Source organism: Podarcis vaucheri (genome assembly GCF_965113315.1).
Source record: "Podarcis vaucheri genome assembly, chromosome: 2".
In the NCBI taxonomy this organism is placed as follows: domain Eukaryota; kingdom Metazoa; phylum Chordata; class Lepidosauria; order Squamata; family Lacertidae; genus Podarcis; species Podarcis vaucheri.
The window spans coordinates 17,253,684-17,273,542 of NC_138760.1; the positions used below are offsets into that span (position 1 = coordinate 17,253,684).

Genomic DNA, 19,859 nt, shown 5'->3' on the forward strand with positions numbered 1-19,859 from the left:
AGGAGGAGAGAGATTAACTCCAGAGGAGACGGGAGGGAGGAAGGAATTGGAAAAGGCAGGCAGGCGGCAAGAGGAGCTCAGACTGCAGCAACGACAGCACATGGGTAGGAGAGAGGGAGCCAGGAGGGAGGGGGGCGTGGGTATCTGTGCTTTGGAAGGTAAATAGCTGTCTCCTTTGATTCTGTTAGGGATGGGTGGCAGGAGGCATGTTTATCCCTGAACTCGGAGGGCTAAGTTAGATAGGTAGGCATGCAACCTGACCCTGTGCATGTTTGCTCAGGAGAGCTCATTCCCAGGCATGCATGGAATTGTAGCCTTAGGTGACAGGGTAGATATCCATGGGTGGCTAGGTAAATTGTGCTGGAAATGGGGATTCTTGCAGAGTGCTGAGGACACAGCTTAAATGGATGTGACCTGGGGCTTCTGAAAGGGTTTGAGGAAGATGGGTGGGTGCATAGATAGATGGCAGATAAGACAGATAAACAGATGATGCACTGAAGTTCTCTCCTGTTGGAAAGGAGATAAACAAAAACCACATGGCGCTGTCACGTTCGCTGATGTGAGGGCAGCTGGGATTTTCTTTTCCTTCTAGGCATTGCAGGACAGTTTCCTGGTTGCTTTGTTTTGCAATGCTCTGGGATGATGGGAGTTTTGCAACGGGACTTACTTCTGAATAGCCCTGCCTAGGACTGCACTGTTAGGTGCTGAGTCTGCAATTGGGGTGGTGGTGGTCTGAGTTGAATTCAGAGTAGACCCACTGAAATTAATGGACCTAACTTAGTCATGTTCATTAACATCAGTGGGTCGACTCTGAGTAAAGTCTTGTGGAATACCTCCAGTTTCCATTTGTTTTTAAAGGGAGAGGGAACTGGGAGAAGACTGGTCTCAAGTTTGAGAAAGCTGAAACCATGGGACCTGAGGCAGAGAAGAGCTTTTGGCTAAGTCTGGGTGGGTGTTACCAGCCACGGGAAACAGTATAGAGTTTGTTTGAAAAGGGCTCCTGAACACGTTGTCTAGTTCAGAGATGGCAATCGGTCTATATTGTGATATTCCACTTGCTCCATAGTGCTTTTTTAAGAGAATTGAGAGCACCATCAAATATCAGCAACTGGCGGCCCCTGAGCCAAATCTGGCCCCTTGAGTGATGCCAGCTATCCTCCATGCTCAATTGTCATGATAATGGGATGGTAGAACAAACTTTGGGTGCATTCAGCACTAGATCCTGGCCCACTATCACCCATTACCTTGTTATCAGTGGCAGAATTTACTCAGCCCTTTGGCTCATCCAATATTCTCCACCCTGGCTGGCAGCATCTCTCTGAGGCCTTGGGCTACGAAGGTCCTTTCTGCCCCCCTTCTCTCAAATCCTTTCTAACAGGAAATGGCAGGGATTGAATCTGGGACCTTAGAGATGCAAAGCAGAAACTTTACCACTGAGCCACAGCCTGACTCCACTAACAGCTGTGCGTTTTGCCTGAACACAAAAACAACTGCTAGAGAGCTGTTTTCTGTGGTTGATGCCACAACTGTGGAACTCCCTGTCTCTGGAAATTCACCAAGTTCTAAGCCTAAGTAACATTTGGATATGTTTGAGCGTAGTTTTATGTTTTATTTTTTTGGGGGGATAGAGGTTTTATTCTAATAATATTTTTTATTAATTTTTAGCATACAATTTTTTTTAAGGCATACCACACAAATTATTAAACATATGTCCTTGTTTGGACTTCCTTCAGCATCTCTGATAGTCTTCCGTCTTGATTATTTCTCCTGCAATTCTTAACTTAATATTGCCTTTACCTTTTCTAACAAATCATTTCTCCCTTCTCCCATTTTTACAATATTTCTTAAATTACTCCTCACAGAACTTCTTGTAGTCCTACAAACGTAATCTGATCATCACAAATACTTTTCAAATACTCAGTAAATTTAATCCAGTCTTCGGTAAACCTCTGGTCCCGCCGGTCTCGGATCCTTCCTGTTAGCTTGTCTAATTCTGCGTAGTCCATCAGTTTCATCCTCCATTCTTCTAATGTTAGTAGTTCTTCTTGCTTCCATTTTTGGGCCAATAATATTCTTGCTGCTGCTACTGCTGTTTGAGCATAGTTTTAAAGGGTCAAGGGATAATCCCGTGTGGGAGCAGGGATTTCATATTGCTATGTTCAAAATACATTATTTTTATTTTCTGCCATATGTCCCTGTTATTTTAAAAAGTTTTTGCTACCACACTGGGAGTGAATAAATTAATGGTGTGTTGTGATGGTAGTTTGGACATATCTGGGCCCAGAATAGCAGTCAGATTATGTTTTATGTTGATCTGTTATATCTTGGTTTTTATGCTGTAGACTCCCGGCCCCCATTATCTGCAATGGAGGAAGAGCTTGTGAATGCAAATAAATAAACAACACTGCACAAGGGTATTGAGCAAAGGAAATTATGCATCTGTATTCTTTCAACCCCAGCCCAAGACCCTCCATTCTACTAAGTTGGGATGCACAGCTCAGCTTCTTCCTCATTGTCTTCAATTGGACTAGGTACCCTGGGGTACCTCCAAACTACTGTGGGTTAAACCACAGAGCCTAGGACTTGCCGATCAGAAGGTCGGCAGTTCGAATCCCCGCGATGGGGTGATCTCCCGTTGCTCGGTCCAAGCCCACCTAGCAGTTCGAAAACACGTCAAAGTGCAAGTAGATAAATAGGTACCGCTCCGGCAGGAAGGTAAATGGCGTTTCTGCTGCTCTGGTTCACCAGAAGTGGCTTAGTCATGCTGGCCACATGACCCGGAAGCTGTACGCCGGCTCCCTCGGCCAATAAAGCGAGATGAGCGCCGCAACCCCAAAGTCAGCCACGACTGGATCTAATGGTCAGGGATCCCCTTTACCTTTAGTAACTATGAAAACTGTAACTGATTGAGTTAGTTAGCAGAGGAGGACCCCAGGTCTGCTATTACTCTTGGGAACTGAATTTTGGCAGCTTTGGCCTTCCAAGCAGCGAGAGCAACTCAGAAGGAAACAGGACTATGGTTCCTGGGGTGCAGAGAGGAGATAAGGACTTTTGGCAACAAGAAGGGCTCCTGTTGCCCAAGAGCAGGGCTGGGGAACCCGTGGCCTTCTAGGTTTTGTTGTTGCGCCCTAGTCAGTATTCAAGGATGATGCGAATTGGAGTCCAAAAACACCAGGAGGGCCACTGATTGTCCCATTCCTGCTCAAGGGAAGCTAATGAGTTTTAGGGAGTAAAGAGGCAGGCATGCTCAAGGAAAACTCAGTTATCACAGTGACACTCGGGACTCTCTGATTGCAATTCAGTCTTTGCTCTTTGTACCCAACAATCCAGTACCCTCACTTCTCTCTCTGCTCTACTCAGCTTTATATTTATTTCTGCCTGCAAGTTGTTAGCCCTCTGTCCACATACGCCTCTCATTGTGCTTCACCTGGGCTGCAGATAGGAAGATACACTTGATTATAACTTATCTTAAAGACAACTGTAAACAGCTAAAATTGTTAGTAGGATTGGAATAGCACTTGTAGTTTAATATTGATTCTGGACATAATGGAAGAAGTAAAGGGTTTGGATTCTCGTAAAAGCTGCAGGAGGAACTGATTAATAATAGGACCCACACAGGGGAGGATGGGAGTCCAGGAGATTCCTTGGAATCTTGTTTTTATTATTTATGTTTGATATATCTCTGTAAAATTTTACATTGAAAAATCAAATAAATAAATTTATATATAAAAAAGAAGGTACGCTTAAATCCACTGTGGGAAACCCAAAGCTCAAGAGAAGGTGCAACAAGTCCTCAAGTGCCCCCCCCCAATATCCCTGTTGGTAGCAGCTCTGCATCTTACCATCCTTAGGCCTGCCGGAGTTCTCTGCTTTGTCTGCCTCATACACCAAGAACATAGCTGTCAACCGTCCCTTATTTGGCGGGAAAGTCCCTTATCCTAGCGCCGTGTCCCGCTCCTGTCCCTTATTAATGATGTCCCTTAAATTTCCTGGGTTTCAAAGGAAGCAGCTCCCCTCCCTCCCTCCCTCCCTCCCTCCCTGCCAGCCAGGGAGGAGGGAGGCTCCAACTGTGTTGCTTGGCTGCGTTGCTCACCCAGTAAGGAGTCTAAGAACGACTGGGGGGGTGGAGCTTGCATGCCTTGTGCCGATCAAATCGGCTGCGTTGCCTGGGGACTTGCCTTTGCTCAGCACTTCCCAGTGGAGAGGTGACGGTGGTTTTCCTTGCTGCATCCCCCTTTGCCAGGTTGCTGTGCTGTGGGAACCACCGCTTTGAGGCTTTGTTTGGCCTCTGGCTGGGCTTTCTGCCTTTGGCTTGGAGGGGCTCAGAAGTTGAACATACCTGTGCCTGGAAAATCCCTTATTTTGGCTGCTGATCCCTTATTTTTGAGGCTGCTGGTCCCTTATTTTCAAATCTGTAAGCTGACAGCTATGACCAAGAGGGAGGTAGAAATCCATCTATTTCCACCTATGTAGTGCCTCCCAGATGTTGGATGACAGCTCCCATGATCCTTAACCCTTGACCATGGTGGCAGGAGCTGATGGAAGCTGGAGTCCAACAGCACCTTGAAGGCACCATGTTTGCACACACTCATCCTCCCGAATCTTGCAGTCCTGTCTTTGCTGCATCTACACTCCCATTTGTATCTTGTCCGTCTTTTCCCCCCATCCAATCTATCCATCTTTGTTATTAATTCTCTCTGTCGTCTTTATTTGTCAGTGCCTTTTAATCTCCGAGGTCCAGTTTCTTGCAACCACAGCCCCTCCTCCAGTTAAAGCCGTCCCCCTTTCTTTCCTGAAGACTGAATTCTGCCGTTAAAACAAATATTTGCTTGGTTACCATTCCTGAGAAGGGGGCCATGCTGAAACTAGCTTGCCAAAAGCAATCGAGGTTCCCTAAACTAGAAAAAGGGTGCCATCCTTCCACTCCCAACCCGTCCCACTGATTGCACTGCTGAGAATCGGAATCAAAGCTGGTGTTCTGTAACGCTCTTGCCCACCTCATTTAAGAATAATAATAAACATAAATAAATTTATATGCTTCGCATCTGACTGGGTTGCCCCAGTCACTCTGGGTGGCTCCCAACAAAAAATAGTAAAAACACAGTTTTGCTTCCTTGGCGAGATTTGGGGGAAGCTAAAATCAATTGAGAGAGTAGCCCCATTGTCTGGTGCCGCCCCTGATGCCACATGCTTCTACAAATGCCAGCTGCAAGGAGGCTCCCATGGGGCACTGGGCTTCATTTGCATACGCACAGTTTATGAGCCAATCACTAGCCTCACCAGAACTCTACAGGACAGTCACATGGGGGAGGGAGCAGAGAGAGAGAGAGACAGAGAATATGTGCAGCCGCTCCATCCATCCTACAAAGAGTGGTGTTTTTTTTCATGTATGGGCATAGCCAGGCTCTTGGGACAGAACCCAGCCTTCTGTTATTAGTGACGGAAAGCCTGCTTTTCTGTGACTACCCAGGGCAAATATGAGCTAGTTCTCCCTGGTGTTTTATGCATTGTCAATAGAATTACGGGAGCTCATTCTCCCACGCACATCATTGCCTGGGGTTGCATCTGAGTTCTGTGGATGGTCAGCTGTCACCTGGGTCCCAGTTTATCCCGCTGTGCCACAGTCTTCTTGCATGACCTTGGGCAAGTCATGTAAGACTGGCTGGTCTTCAGTTCCCCCATTATGGGATAATACCCCTGGCCCTGCTTCTCATTACAGAGGAGCGATGAGGATAAATCCTTTAAAGGCTATGAGTCAGTCCAGCTCTAAGGAGATGAAGGGCTGCATAAGCATATTAAAAAGTGAGAGAACCACGTACAGGGAAGGAGATTGAAGAGAAGAAAGGAGTCCTAAATATTGCAGTGGGATGGGAAATCTGCGAATACCCACTATGTAATAATCAGTGTATGTGTTGCTTCTGTGTTTGACCAGTTAAAAAGCTGGGCTATAGTCCAGCCAGAGTTAAGCAATTTTCAGTTGTTCTAGTGGTGGAGTTTAGGGCATACAATATGGAGAAAATAATACATACCAACCTTTGAAGGTTGTTGTAAGACTTTGAAGGCAATGCAAGAGGAACAGTCACTAAAGCTCTAAATTAATGTGGTTTTTGTTGTCATCATTATTAGGTGTTATTTACTGAAATTATAAGATCTTAAAAATTCTTGGCTTTGGGTGGAGTTGCCTGTTATGATTAGATAAGAATGCCCTTAAAACGAGTAAAAATGTCAGCATTCTTAGATAACTCCATTCTCTACAGAGCTGAGAATGACTTAAAAGTTTAGCATAGTTATACACCAACAGACGCTGACCTAATAGGCCAGGAGATAAGTTTATTAGGCCAATGTCTGTAGGTGTATAAATATGCCAGTTTTTGAGGTAGACAGAAGTGTCGTCTTCCAGAAATAGTTGCCAGAGAAACCAGTTGTGCTATTTCTGTTACTGTAGCTGTATTGCAAATATATTCTTCATATTCCTTTCTGGATGCTGAAAAGTTCTGTGTGGCCTAGAAATGTCCACAGTGCACCTACAGAAATTGATCTTGTTCTTTTCAATCACCTTGCTTTCTTTCAGCTCTCTCTATAGCTGAAAACGAGTCCCTTTCTTGCTAAGTAAGAATTCTATGTGACCCCAAAGTTCTCAGTGATTAATTCCATGTCGCCCAATTTCTTTTTTTATTTTGTTCATTTTGAACTTCTTGCTACTGCTATCTCGGTTAGGTGGGGAAGAGTTCAGTGTAGCTCAAAAGATTGCAGAATTTGGCAACTGCAAAAGTGGGGGGAATGATGTCACCTTGCGTGCACACACCCCTTCATCTATAAACATAATGGATAATCTGTGGCTAAGATACCACTTGAAAAGAAGACCTGGGCAAGGCTAGGATTAGAAGGATAAAAATGACGATTTGTCTCCTGCTCTTGTGACCTAGTCTCCATCCCACAATCTGTATTTGTTGTCTGAGCTGCTTATTTTTAGGCTTAAGCCTTGGGTCTTTGTCCAACCCAGCATTCCCCAACCCGGTGCCCTCTAGACGTTTTGGACTACAATTCCCATCATTCCACGCTGGCTAGGACTAATGGGAGTCATAGTCTAACAACACCTGAAAGATGCCAGGCTGAGGGAGGTTGGTATAGTCTATCTTTAATGCTCATCCCAAGTTTCAGCTTTATATTGTCTCAAACACAGAGTCTGGGCTTCAGAAAGTTAAGCATGCACACATATGCAGTTTTTCAAGGCCACTGGCTAACCCTTCCATGGGCCTGATGCGCGGCACTTTGTTCTGAGGTGTAGACTTTGTGAGTGTATCGGTGATTAGAAAAGAGCTTTCCCTTTCGAAAATGTGTAAAAATGTGTCAAGTAATTGTTGGAGAGGCGGAAACTCAGGAACATTCCACCATATGTGGTGGATATGTAGGAAAATACAGGTATTCTGGGAGAGTATCCATGCAGAACTGCAAAAAATGCTAAAGATCTCTTTCAATAAAAAACCAGAGGCCTACCTCCTGGGAATAACAGATTTGGATGTTCCACAAAAGAGGAAGGGTATCTTTTTATATGCAACGGCGGCAGCAAGAGTTCTGATCGCGGCAAAATGGAAGAGTAATGAAATCCCCTCTATACAAGATTGGATCTGAAAGCTGATAGAATATGCCGAATTAGATGGTCTATGAGAAAAAATAAAGAATAAATCAAAACAGGAATTTGTTTCAAAATGGGAGGTTTTCAAAGAATATCTGAAAAATAAATATAGTAGTTTAAATTCTGTTGCAGCATTTGAGGAACTTCAGTAATAGTTGCAAGGTAGATATACGAAATTAGATATATTAAGAATAAGTTTAATTATGATAAAAGTTTGTATTGGCAATAAGTAACATGAAATCGAAATATGGAATAGACGGGAGGTTGGGTCTTTAGTGTTAAGACCAATATGTTATATTATTTGCTAAGAAAATTATGTGTCTATAGTTATTCCTGTGTGTAATTTGGTATTTGTGTTTTTTTCTTTTTTCTTGTTGTATCAATAAAAAATCTTAGAAAAAAAGAAAAGACCTTTCCAAGCATATTCAGGTGAAAATGAAGGACAAGCGGAGTCACTAGACTGGCTGGGATATGCCAATGCTGTTGTATCACCTAGTGACGTGGAATTGGCCCGTGAAAAGGTTTCCCTTTAGTAATGGCTTTGAGTCCTCTGCCAGATGGCAGTTCTGCTCAGAGTGCAGCCCAGATAAAAGAGGAGGACAGGTTCCAGGAACTGGAGGCTTCCCACAGCAGTCCTGGTGCCCCGCCGCTAGGGTAATGTAATCTATTTTGGTGCTGCCACGTTGGATGGGGCAAAATGATGCAAGCATGCTTGTTCCACAGAACTCTTCAGCACAGAGAATGGAAAGGGCATCTGCTATGCATTCACTTAGCTGAGTGCTGTACTGCTCTACATGCCCTCTTCTCCTGTCATGGCTGCCACCACAGAGTGAATTCAAACAGTGCTCAAAACCCTAAAAATACCAGGAGTGCTTCTGATATTAATCATTTCTATTTGTACGTTCAAGGCAGGAGTAAGGAAGAGAGCAGAAAATAACCAATTGCAGTGACGTGTCTTCACCATTTCTGAAGCACCTCTTCAGATCTGGATAAATACAGGTTTCTGACTTTCCACATGTGGTTGGCAGGATGCAAATTTAAAAACCTGTGCATGCGCTAAGGACACCCTCGGCTTGCTCCCTTAAGTTGTGGATAGGAAGGGGATGTGTTTCAGAAGGAACCCCAATAGTCAACCCATGAGAGAATACACAAACAACAAAGGAGGCAGATGGTGGATGAATTCAGCACCATGGAGAGAGCATGGGCCACAGCGAAAGCTGTGAATCAAGGGCATAGCGCTACCTGCATGGCAAATTTAATAAACCAGTTCCAAGTGGCTCCCAACAGAAACATTTGGGAGACTGTAAATATCTGGGGCACCAGTCAGAGAGGAAAGAGGTTTTAGCTTCACCCCCACCTCACCCCATCTTTCAGTTCACTTGTAATTATGGGAGCCTTTTTAAGTTTAATATTGGTATAAAAATATGATGATTCCCCAGATGCCAACTCAACAAACTGAATGACTATTATTACACTTTTAAAAAATGGGCCTGTATACTGAGAGTATAATAATAATAATAATAATAATAATAATAATAATAATAATAATAATAATAATAATTTAATATTTATACCCCGCCCATCTGGCTGGGCCTCCCCAGCCACTCTGGGCGGCTTCCATGGAAACCAAAAATACAGTAAAATATCACATGTTAAAAACTTCCTTGAACAGGGCTGCCTTAAGATGTCTTCTGAATGTCAGGTAGTTGTTGTTCTCTTTGACATCTGGTGGGAGGGCGTTCCACAGGGCGGGCGCCACTACCGAGAAGGCCCTCTGCCTGGTTCCCTGTAGCTTTGCTTCTCACAATGAGGGAACCGCCAGAAGGCCCTCGGCGCTGGACCTCAGCGTCCGGGCAGAATGATGGGGGTGGAGACGCTCCTTCAGGTATACTGGATGTGTGCCAAAGGCCCAAACTCTTCTGTTTTAAATATGAAAGAAAGGTGACTGGCCTATAACCATATGTATGTAATTGCAACATATTTTTACAAATCTGCCTCCCCCCCCCCCAAAAAAAACCCCCACTTGAAAGGTTTATAAACTATCCAGTGCTGGTCTTACTCAGAGAAGACCCACTGAAATTAATAGACATGATGAACTTAGGTTGATTAATTTTCCTTTGAGTAAAACGTTTTTGGAGACCACTCTGAATTTTGAGTACAGTCAACGCTGGACTCTTGAAACCTTTCTAACAATCCTGCTATGCTCATCCCTGAAAAGAGAATCCTTAGGCTTTTTGTTCTTCAAAGAGGTGGAGAGTGATCCCACAGGAGCAGGCTTTGTGCTGGCTGCTTTAAACTTGACCACATGGCACCTTGCTTGGTACAGGAAGCCACTGATCAGGAACCATGCGCTGTGTGCAGACCGATGCATGCAAACCTTTCTCGGGCAGGTGTCCAAGAATTAGGACAGCTCCTCTCATCCCAAAACCCTGCATAGGTAGGCAGGCAGGCAGGCATTTTTGTATTTATTTACTCCGTAGAATTATAGCCTGCTTCGCAGCTCACATTCATACAAATGGAGGCATTAAAAACAACACAATAACAAGCAAACAAAAGAGCTGGTTATCCATTCATTTATTTATTAACGAGCAAACAAAAGAGTTTAGTTAGAGCATGATCAAGTGTCGACTGTTGTTGTTTTTTCCATTATTGGAAATATTAATAGATGCTCTGCTGACAGATGTCATCTGGATCATTACTGTGGTGGTGCTATTGTTGTTGTCACCGCCTCCTGCCTCTGTCTTGTCCTTTCTTGCAGGGCAGTTAAGGACACTGTGCTGGTCCGGGGGGGGGGATTTACCGTGAGGCGTGGTCAGAGTCTGATCCTGGGTCAAGGGTCTGGAGACTATCCTCCAAGGGTGAAGCGGGGTCCAAAGCAAGAAGCGGAGTCCAAAGCGGGGTCCAAAGCATGGTCGGGAACACTGGAAGAACAGGTCTGGGTGCTGGCAGAAACAGGTTTCCAACGACGTTGCTCCCGCAACCTGGGACTGGGCTGACTGGCCTTTATCTCCTCTGAGGCCTAGGGCGGTCCCAGCCTACAGGTGACTCGCCTCTCCTGGCCTTAAGGCGAGCGCTCCTCCTGCGAGAACTTAGTTCCCTCCGCCTCTCTGCCCTGAGCCTCCGCAGCTCAGGAGAGGCTGGAGGGTTACTGGACCCAGAGGCAGCCTCACCTTCCCCTGGCAGGGCTGGGAGAGGAGCACCTGCAGGTCCTCAATCACCCCTGGAGCTAGAGTGGATTCATCTGGTGTCTGCTCCTGAGGATCCAGCACAGGTGTGGGCCCTTCAGATTCAAGGCACTGCCCTGGCCCTGGAGGCGGGGACTCCTGTGCAGGCTGGGATTCCTCCAGTTCAGCCTCTGAATCAGATTCCCAGGCCATCACAGGCACAACTAGAGCCTTGGTGGACCAGGCCAAAGGTCCATCTAAGCCAGCATCCTATAGAAAGGCCATAAGCAGGACATGAGTGCAGCATGTCCTGTGGTTTCTGGCAACTGGTATTCAGTGGTATCCTGCCTCTTGGTGGCAGATGGCACCATGACAAGAAAGAGGGCAGTCTTGTTGGACCTGAAGCTGCCACCTGTCTTCCTCTTCCCTTTGCTCCTTAAATCACCAAACAGCCCTTCCGCAATCCTCCTTGCCACTTGGCAAGCACATTATGGCAGCAAGTGGAGCCAAACCAGCCTGGAGTTGATAAGGGACAGAGATCCTCCTTTGTTGTATGGGGGGGGGAGTTTTGGGGGGGTTCCAAAGCTCAGTACAACTGTGTGTATGTGCTGCCGAGACCATATAACACCAGTCTTGAAAGACCTACATTGGCTCCCAGGACATTTCCAGGCACAATTCAAAGTGTTGGTGCTGACCTTTAAAGCCCTAAACAACCTCAGCCCAGTATACCTGAAGGAGCGTCTCCACCCCCATCGTTCAGACCAGACACTGAGGTCCAGCTCCAAGGGCCTTCTGGTGGTTCCGTCCCTGTGATAAGTGAGGCTACAGGGAACCAGGCAGAGGGCCTTCTTGGTGGTGGTGCCCGCCATGTGGAACGCCCTCCCATCAGATATCAAGGAAATAAAAAACTATCTGAATTTTAGAAGACATCTGAAGGCAGCCCTGTTTAGGGAAGTTTTTCATGTTTGATGTTTTGTTGTTTTTAATACAGTGGTACCTCGGGTTACAGATGCTTCAGGTTACAGACGCTTCAGGTTACAGACTCCGCTAACCCAGAAATAGTACTGCGGGTTAAGAACTTTGCTTCAGGATGAGAACAGAAATCGCACAGCAGCGGGAAGCCCCATTAGCTAAAGTGGTACCTCAGGTTAAGAACAGTATCAGGTTAAGAATGGACCTCCAGAACAAATTAAGTTCTTAACCCGAGGTACCACTGTATTCTGTTTGAAGCCACCCAGAGTGGCTGGGGTATAAATAATAACTGATTATGATGATGATGCAAAAATCACAATGTGGGAAAAACCGTGCAGCCAGCCAATGCCTCTACGTGGCTCCATCCTTATTTCAGACATTGTGATATATTGGCATCAGTATGTCGCGATGTTTAGCTGGTGATATATCGCAATGTTGTAAACCAGATATTGCCCAGCCACAGTTGCACCCTACATCACCCCATTGCAGTGGGGCATCTACAGCACCCGGATGTTGTTGGGGCCATGACTTGAATATCAGCAATCCAGTCTAGGGACCTGATGTCTGACATCATCGGGAGGGCCATATGGTCCCCATCCTTGGTTGAGAGCATGAGTTATGAGCTCAATTCACAGCTCAGCCATGAACTCACCAGATGGGCTCGCACATTCCCTGCCACATGGGAAGAATAAATGCCGACCTTCCTATCTGAACATGTGCTCTTTCCTGCTGTATTGTAATACAAACCAAGGTGCTTGTTGCAAGCATTGCTGAGACGATTTGCACAAAAGGGTCAATACAAATGCTGAAATTTATTCAAATCTTACAAATTTAAGAATTTCAAATCTTTCAAATCAGAACCAGTGAAGGTCCTGTGTGAGTACCTGGAGGCAGTTGGAGGATGGATGGTGGCTAATGGATTCAGGTTGAATCCTGACAAGACAGAAGTACTGTTTTGGGGGGACAGGGGGCGGGCAGGTGTGGAAGATTCGCTGGTCCTGAATGGGGTAACTGTGCCCCTGAAGGACCAGATGCGCAACTTGGGAGTCATTCTGGACTCACAGCTGTCCATGGAGGTGCAGGTCAATTCTGTGTCCAGGGCAGCTGTTTACCAGCTCCATCTGGTACGCAGGCTGAGACCCTACCTGCCCGCAGACTGTCTTGCCAGAGTGGTGCATGCTCTAGTTATCTCCTACTTGGACTACTGCAATGCGCCCTACGTGGGGCTACCTTTGAAGGTGACCCGGAAACTACAACTAATCCAGAATGCGGCAGCTAGACTGTTGACTGGGGGCGGCCACCGAGACCACATAACACCGGTCTTGAAAGACCTACATTGGCTTCCAGTACGTTTCCGAGCACAATTCAAAATGTTGATGTTGACCTTTAAAGCCCTAAATGGCCTTGGCCCAGTATACCTGAAGGAGTGTCTCCACCCCCATCATTCAGCCCGGACACTGAGGTCCAGCGCCGAGGGCCTTGTGGCAGTTCCCTCACTGTGAGAAGCAAAGCTACAGGTAACCAGGCAGAGGGCCTTCTTGGTAGTGGCGCCTGCCCTGTGGAACGCCCTCCCACCAGATGTCAAAGAGAGAAACAACTACCTGACATTCAGAAAACATCTTAAGGCAGCCCTGTTCAGGGAGGTTTTTAATGTGTGACATCTTAGTGTATTTTTGGTCTTTGTGGAAGCCGCTCAGAGTGACTGGGGAAACCCAGCCAGATGGGCGGGGTACAAATAATAAATTATTATTATTATTATTATTATTATTAAATCTTATAAATCTTATGAGAAATGTTTGATCTTGAGGTTTAGGGAATGATATTCATGGCTGGTCATCTAGCTTTGCACATATACATGTACTGCTGTGCAAGGAGGAGACAGGATATGATACATTTAGAAGATTTTTATTGTGATTAATGTAGCACCATCAGTAAATGCTTTTCTCTCGCGCAAACACACACATGATCTTTTGTGTTCCTTAGCTTTTCAACAGCTTAGTTCTTCATTTCCTTCTGAAAAGAACCAAGATATATTGCATCTAGGTGGTGTTTTTCCCCCCAAGTGAGAGATTTTTTCCCCCTTGAAAAATAATGGCAATTGACAGCCTTGGGATATGAGAAGAATTGATTGCTTGGGGGCCCCTTCTAAGGCTAGAATCAGATGTAGAATTTCCTTTGCACGCCATAAAACCCTGGCCTTGATCTCCCAGAAGAAGGAAGCCAGCAAAACCACTTCTCCACAGGCTGTCTCGGCACACAGATGTTTCCATCAAAAGACTGCTTCCCGCTGTCTTTTTTTTATTTTATTTAAACAAAACCCTCCCCCACCTCCATCACTTCTGATGGACTTTGAATTCTTTTCATCTGACATATGCCTGTCATCTTCGGTTTCCCGTTTAAGATAAAATATCCAAAACTTGTTTGTTCTACCTTTGGTTTCTTGATCCTATCAAGGCCATTTCTGCAACGGGGGCTTCTCTGCCAGGGCTAATAGCAAGAAGAATTCTTTTTTTAAAAAAACCACAAAAAACCCTGCCTCAAGCCTCAGTTCTGATCCGATAAGGTCTCACAAGGGCTGTTATTTACAGTATTAGAAAGATTCGCCAAATATTGTGTGGTACATTCAGCGTCCTGTCTAGTTTGGCCCTCTTGCTTGCAATTAATTTTAAATATTAACATTTCTTCTATTAGGAATATTAACAAGGTGATAAATAAATGCCATTTTTGAAAAGGCAGCCTGTTTAAAGCATGCCAATTTTTTGTTTAATATGTTTATATGCTACCTTTCCACATGATACAGTAGTCTGAAAGGTGGGTAACATAAATATAAAAAATACCATTCAGATTATTTATTTTTTAAAAACCCATCCTACACAGAGTAGACCTACTGAAGTTATTGGACATAGCTAACATAGTTGGCTACAACCCTAAAAATGTAAGTCTATTCAGAAATAGGTCCCATGCAGTTCCACTGGGCTTATCCCTAGGTAAACAGATAGAGGATTGCAGCCTTAAATACATAAAAATAATGAGTCAAGCATGGGCAAGAAAGGACGAGACTCAAAGCTGAACATTTGATCAACTGAATTGCAAAGGTGGTGCGTGTGTGTGTGTGTGTGTGTGTGTGCATGTGTGTGTCCGTCCGTCCCTGCAGCTGAGAGATGCCCTGCGAGTTCTCCTTTTATTCTTTTATCCGTCTTCGCTTTCTGATGCTAAACTTCTTTTTCTTGCTCACTGCTCTGATCGCGTAATCCCCTTGGCACTTTTAAGACTGTCTTTGTTGGTTTCGCCATGCACTATATTAACATGAAAGCTTCTTAGCATCCTTTTTAAAGGTCTTGTGTCCTTTTCCTTCTGGCTTTCCATTAAGCGTCCCATTTCTTCCAGGCCAGCAATTCCATCTCCTTAATCAGTCCATTTGTTTGGGGCTCCCATACATGCCTTGTAGCTTTTACCCAGGCCACCCTGCTCACCCTCAGGCCTGCTTTTACTCCCTCTCTCTCTCTCTCTGTCTCTCTCCAATCTCCTTTGGTAAGGTTTCTTTTACATTGTCCATATGCAAGTCCCTTTTTTGAGATCTGCCTTTGTTACACTGCTTCCGGGAAACCAATTTTAGAAGAAAGCTTCTGAACTGTTTCTCCTGGCAGCCATTTCTAACTTGTGTTATGCTGCAGCCGCTTTGCATTTAACTGCTGCTGAAATCAGCTAGGGCCTGCACCAAATGACTTTCAGACTCCTTTAGATGGACTGGAGAAGGTTAGGGAACATCACGGCATATTGCAAGGGGCTCCTTAAGCAGAGTGGGAAGCTATCGCATTAGGCAAATGCCTTTGAGCTACAGAATGAGCAGCTAGAAGTACCAAGTTCCTCCTTGTCCCAACAACGGGGACCTGCAGCTATAGTTCTGCAATTTTTAATTAAGCCATTTTCTCCATGCCATCACAAACAATCACCGGACCCGCCCTCCCCCCTGGCTGAAGACCCAGGAAAGTCACCACTGTCCGTCAAAGTAATAGTGTTGTCTAGTTCAATGGCTAGTTCATTGTTGTTGTTTAGTCATTTAGTCGTGTCCGACTCTTCGTGACCCCATGGACCAGAGCACACCAGGCACTTCTGTCTTCCATTGCCTCCCGCAGTTTGGTCAAACTCATCCTGGTAGCTTCGAGAACACTGTCCAACCATCTCGTCCTCTGTCGTCCCCTTTTCCAGGGAGTCTTCTCTTCTCATGAGGTGGCCAAAGTATTGGAGCCTCAGCTTCACAATCTGTCCTTCCAGTGAGCACTCAGGGCTGATTTCTTTAAGAAAGGATAGGTTTGATCTTCTTGCAGTCCATGGGACTCTCAAGAGTCTCCTCCAGCACCGTAATTCAAAAGCATCAATTCTTCGACGATCAGCCTTCTTTGTGGTCCAGCTCTCACTTCCATACATCACTACTGGGAAAACCATAGCTTTAACTATATGGACCTTTGTCGGCAAGGTGATGTCTCTGCTTTTTAAGGTGCTGTCTAGGTTTGTCATTGCTTTTCTCCCAAGAAGCAGGCGTCTTTTAATTTCGTGGCTGCTGTCACCATCTGCAGTGATCATGGAGCCCAAGAAAGTAAAATCTCTCACTTCCCCATCTATTTGCCAGGAGGTGATGGGCCCAGTGGCCATGATCTTCGTTTTTTTGATGTTGAGCTTCAAACCATATTTTGCGCTCTCCTCTTTCACCCTCATTAAAAGGTTCTTTAATTCCTCCTCACTTTCTGCCATCAATGTTATGTCATCTGCATATCTGAGGTTGTTGATATTTCTTCCCGCAATCTTAATTCCGGCTAGGGATTCATCCAGCCCAGCCTTTCGCATGATGAATTCTGCGTTTAAGTTAAATAAGCAGGGAGACAATATACAGCTTTGTCATACTCCTTTCCCAATTTTGAACCTCTGCAATTTTTATTTAAGCCATTTTCTCCGTGCCATCACAAACACTCGCCGGACCACTCCCCCCCCCGGCTGGAGACCCAGGAAAGTCACCACTGCCTGTTAAAGTAATAGTATTGTCTAGTTCAATAGCTAGTTCATTAGTGTTGCTTTAAATTGGGGAAAGGGACTGGGCTAAATGCAGTGGCGTAGCGTGGGTTGTCAGCACCCGGGGCAAGGCAAGTAATTTGCGCCCCCTAACCCATGGATTTGTGCCCCCTAACCCATGGATTTGCGCCCCCTAACCCTAACCCCCAGATGTTGCGGCCGGGCCCCCCTGCACCCCCCACGCTACGCCACTGGCTAAATGTATGAATACATAAGCAACGAATAATGAATGGCTCAAATAGTGGCTTAGGAATGAGACTTAACAGGAAAGAGTGTTGACTGGCTTATAGCTTAGGATCTAGTATCAAACAATATGCAAACTCATATAATACCAGTGGCTGGTTCTTGGAGCAAAAAGAGAGGCATTAGAAACATTTCTTCTGGGGCTGATGGGGGGAGAAATTGCGAGAGCAGACCAAAGACTATTTCTGTATGCCACAGTTGTGGCAAGAACTTTATTAGCCCAAAAGTGGAAATTGCAAGAAATACCAACGATTGCGGAGTAGCAGGCTAAAATGATGGACTATGCAGAATTGGCAAAACTGACTTGCAGGGTCAGGAATCAGGAGGACATAAAATTCCAGAGAGACTGGAGTAAATTTATTGATTAAATTAATAATCATTGTAAAAGTTTGAAGACACTAGCAGGACTGAAATAACTCCTACGACGTGGACTTTACAGTTTAAGTTACAAATGTGAGCTATAAATTGGTAATAGAAAGCTTGTTGAAGGGGGGGGAGGAAGTCTTAAGCTCGGCAGAGCATGGAAAGATTGGATTGGTGATGTAAATTGAAATTATTGTTTGATGAGAAAACGAATAAAAATTATATTTTTTTAAAAAATAGACCTGAAAATAAAGGGGGGGGAGGGAATCACAACAGAAATGCAGTGGACAGGAGAAGGATGCCGCAATCCACACACGCGGCAATTCTTCACTCACAATCACCTCCCATTGGGGTTGAAATATATGCACTTGTAAGTCACATGCAGTTGTGCTCCTTGAACTGTTCCCTGTAGGCAGTTCTGCAGCAGTCGAATGAAAAGGGACTTCTGCGATGGGCAGCAACAGGGCAGGATTATGGGATATAAGATGTAACTAACTCTATGATCCAATTCCCTTTTGATATCCAGGCTCAGAATATAGTTATTAATGTGTCAAAATGTTGCTCTTCAAATCCGACAAACTCAGTACAGTGGTACCTTGGGTTACAGACACTTCAGGTTACAGACGCTTCAGGTTACAGACTCCGCTAACCCAGAAATAGTACCTCGGGTTAAGAACTTTGCTTCAGGATGAGAACAGAAATCGTGCTCTGGCGGCGCGGCGGCAGCAGGAAGCCCCATTAGCTAAAGTGGTGCTTCAGGTTAAGAACAGTTTCAGGTTAAAAAACGGACCTCCGGAACGAATTAAGTACATAACCAGAGGTACCACTGTAATGCTGTTGGTAGCCTTATTCACCATGCTTTCTTTTTGTCTCTATCTCTTTCCCCCTTAGGGACTAGCTGCACGTTACCTCAAGCTAGACGCCGCCATGGCCTGCCTCCACGAGACCCGCACACCTTCTCCATCCTTTGGCAGTTTCAACACCATCTTGACGGAGAGCTCCCTCCGCAAACTGGACCCCGACGCCTCGGACTGCACCCCTGAGAAGGACCTGACGCCCACCCAGTGTGTGCTGAGAGATGTGCTGCCCATCGACGGGGGTGGAGGCGGGGGCAGTGGGCACAGCCCCAGTCCCAGCGAGGAGGCACATGACCAGTTTGCCAACAGCGTGTTGCAGCTCCACGAGAACGAAGCTGGCGGGGGAGGCGGGGCTGGGGCAGGGGCCAGCCCTGGGAACCCCGAGGTGCGGCCAACCCGTTACCACGCCGACCAAGTACGGATTCACTGCCACACAGGGAGCGGCTTCCTGGAAGGCCTGTTTGGTTGCCTCAAGCCTGTCTGGACCATGATTGGCAAGGCGTATTCCACTGAACACAAACAGCAACAGGAAGGTGAGGAGACAGTGGGGGGCATTAAAGGAATCTTAGTGCGATAGGAACAACAATGGAAGGGGGCAGAGTACATCCTTTGTGTGCAAGAAAGTCCTGGATTTGATCACCTATTTTTTAATTATTATTTAAATATATTACTTTTTATTTTCTTACGCCAGGGGTCTCCAAGCTTTCCTTGCCTCAGGCCAGTATCTCCAGCGACGAATGCGTGGCGGGCCAGATGGCAGGGGAGCGTGTCCCCGTACGCATGCGCATATGCTATTTCCAGTACACATCCATGTTGGAGGAGGCCTGTGTGCATGCGCACAAGATATTTCCGGTGCTCCTCCAACCCGGAAGTGGGTCCTCACGCTGCACCGCGCCAGTAAGAGCGGGCGGCAGGGGTTGCTGCGGGCTGGATAAACGAGTCCCTTGGGCCTTATCCGGGCCCCGGACCTTAGGTTGGTGACCCCTGGCGTACACCATTCAAAGTGACTTACAGCAATAAGGAAGCAATAAAGGGACGCAGGTGGCACTGTAGGTTAAACCACAGAGTCTAGGACTTGCCGATCAGAAGGTCGGCGGTTTGAATCCCCGCAACGGGGTGAGCTCCTGTTGCTCGGTCTCTGCTCCTGCCAACCTAGCAGTTTGAAAGCACATCAAAGTGCAAGCAGATAAATAGGTACCGCTCCGGCAGGAAGGTAAATGCCGTTTCCGTGTGCTGCTCTGGTTCGCCAGAAGCGGCTTAGTCATACTGGCCACATGACCCGGAAGCTATACGCCGGCTCCCTCGGCCAGTAAACGAGATGAATGCCGCAGTCCCAGAGTCGGTCACGACTGGGCCTAATGGTCAGGGATCCCTTTACCTTTACCTTTAAGCCACTTTCCTGCATCCCAGGTTTGTTCAACCATGCAGTTGTGAAGCTAATAGCTCCTCCAGATGACCTGTTTATCGAGCATTCATCCTGATTTGCTTGCACAAAGTTTACATGGTGGTTAGATTATATCTGGTCTTTATTGCACATTCGTTCCGATTTGTTTGTGG

The 19,859-nt window shown here is 45.9% G+C and overlaps 1 protein-coding gene across 1 annotated transcript in view; it reads left to right on the plus strand.

The window, feature by feature from the left end:
- The first annotated feature begins 73 nt into the window (after positions 1-73).
- The window catches only part of MAP3K12 (mitogen-activated protein kinase kinase kinase 12), a 61,391-nt gene continuing 41,605 nt past the window's right edge, over positions 74-19,859 (plus strand). The window contains exons 1-2 of the mRNA XM_082212432.1: positions 74-104; positions 18,337-18,835. Of these exons, the coding sequence (XP_082068558.1) occupies positions 18,373-18,835 (463 nt within the window). The 5' untranslated portion in view covers positions 74-104; positions 18,337-18,372. The remainder of the gene's footprint in view (positions 105-18,336; positions 18,836-19,859) is intronic.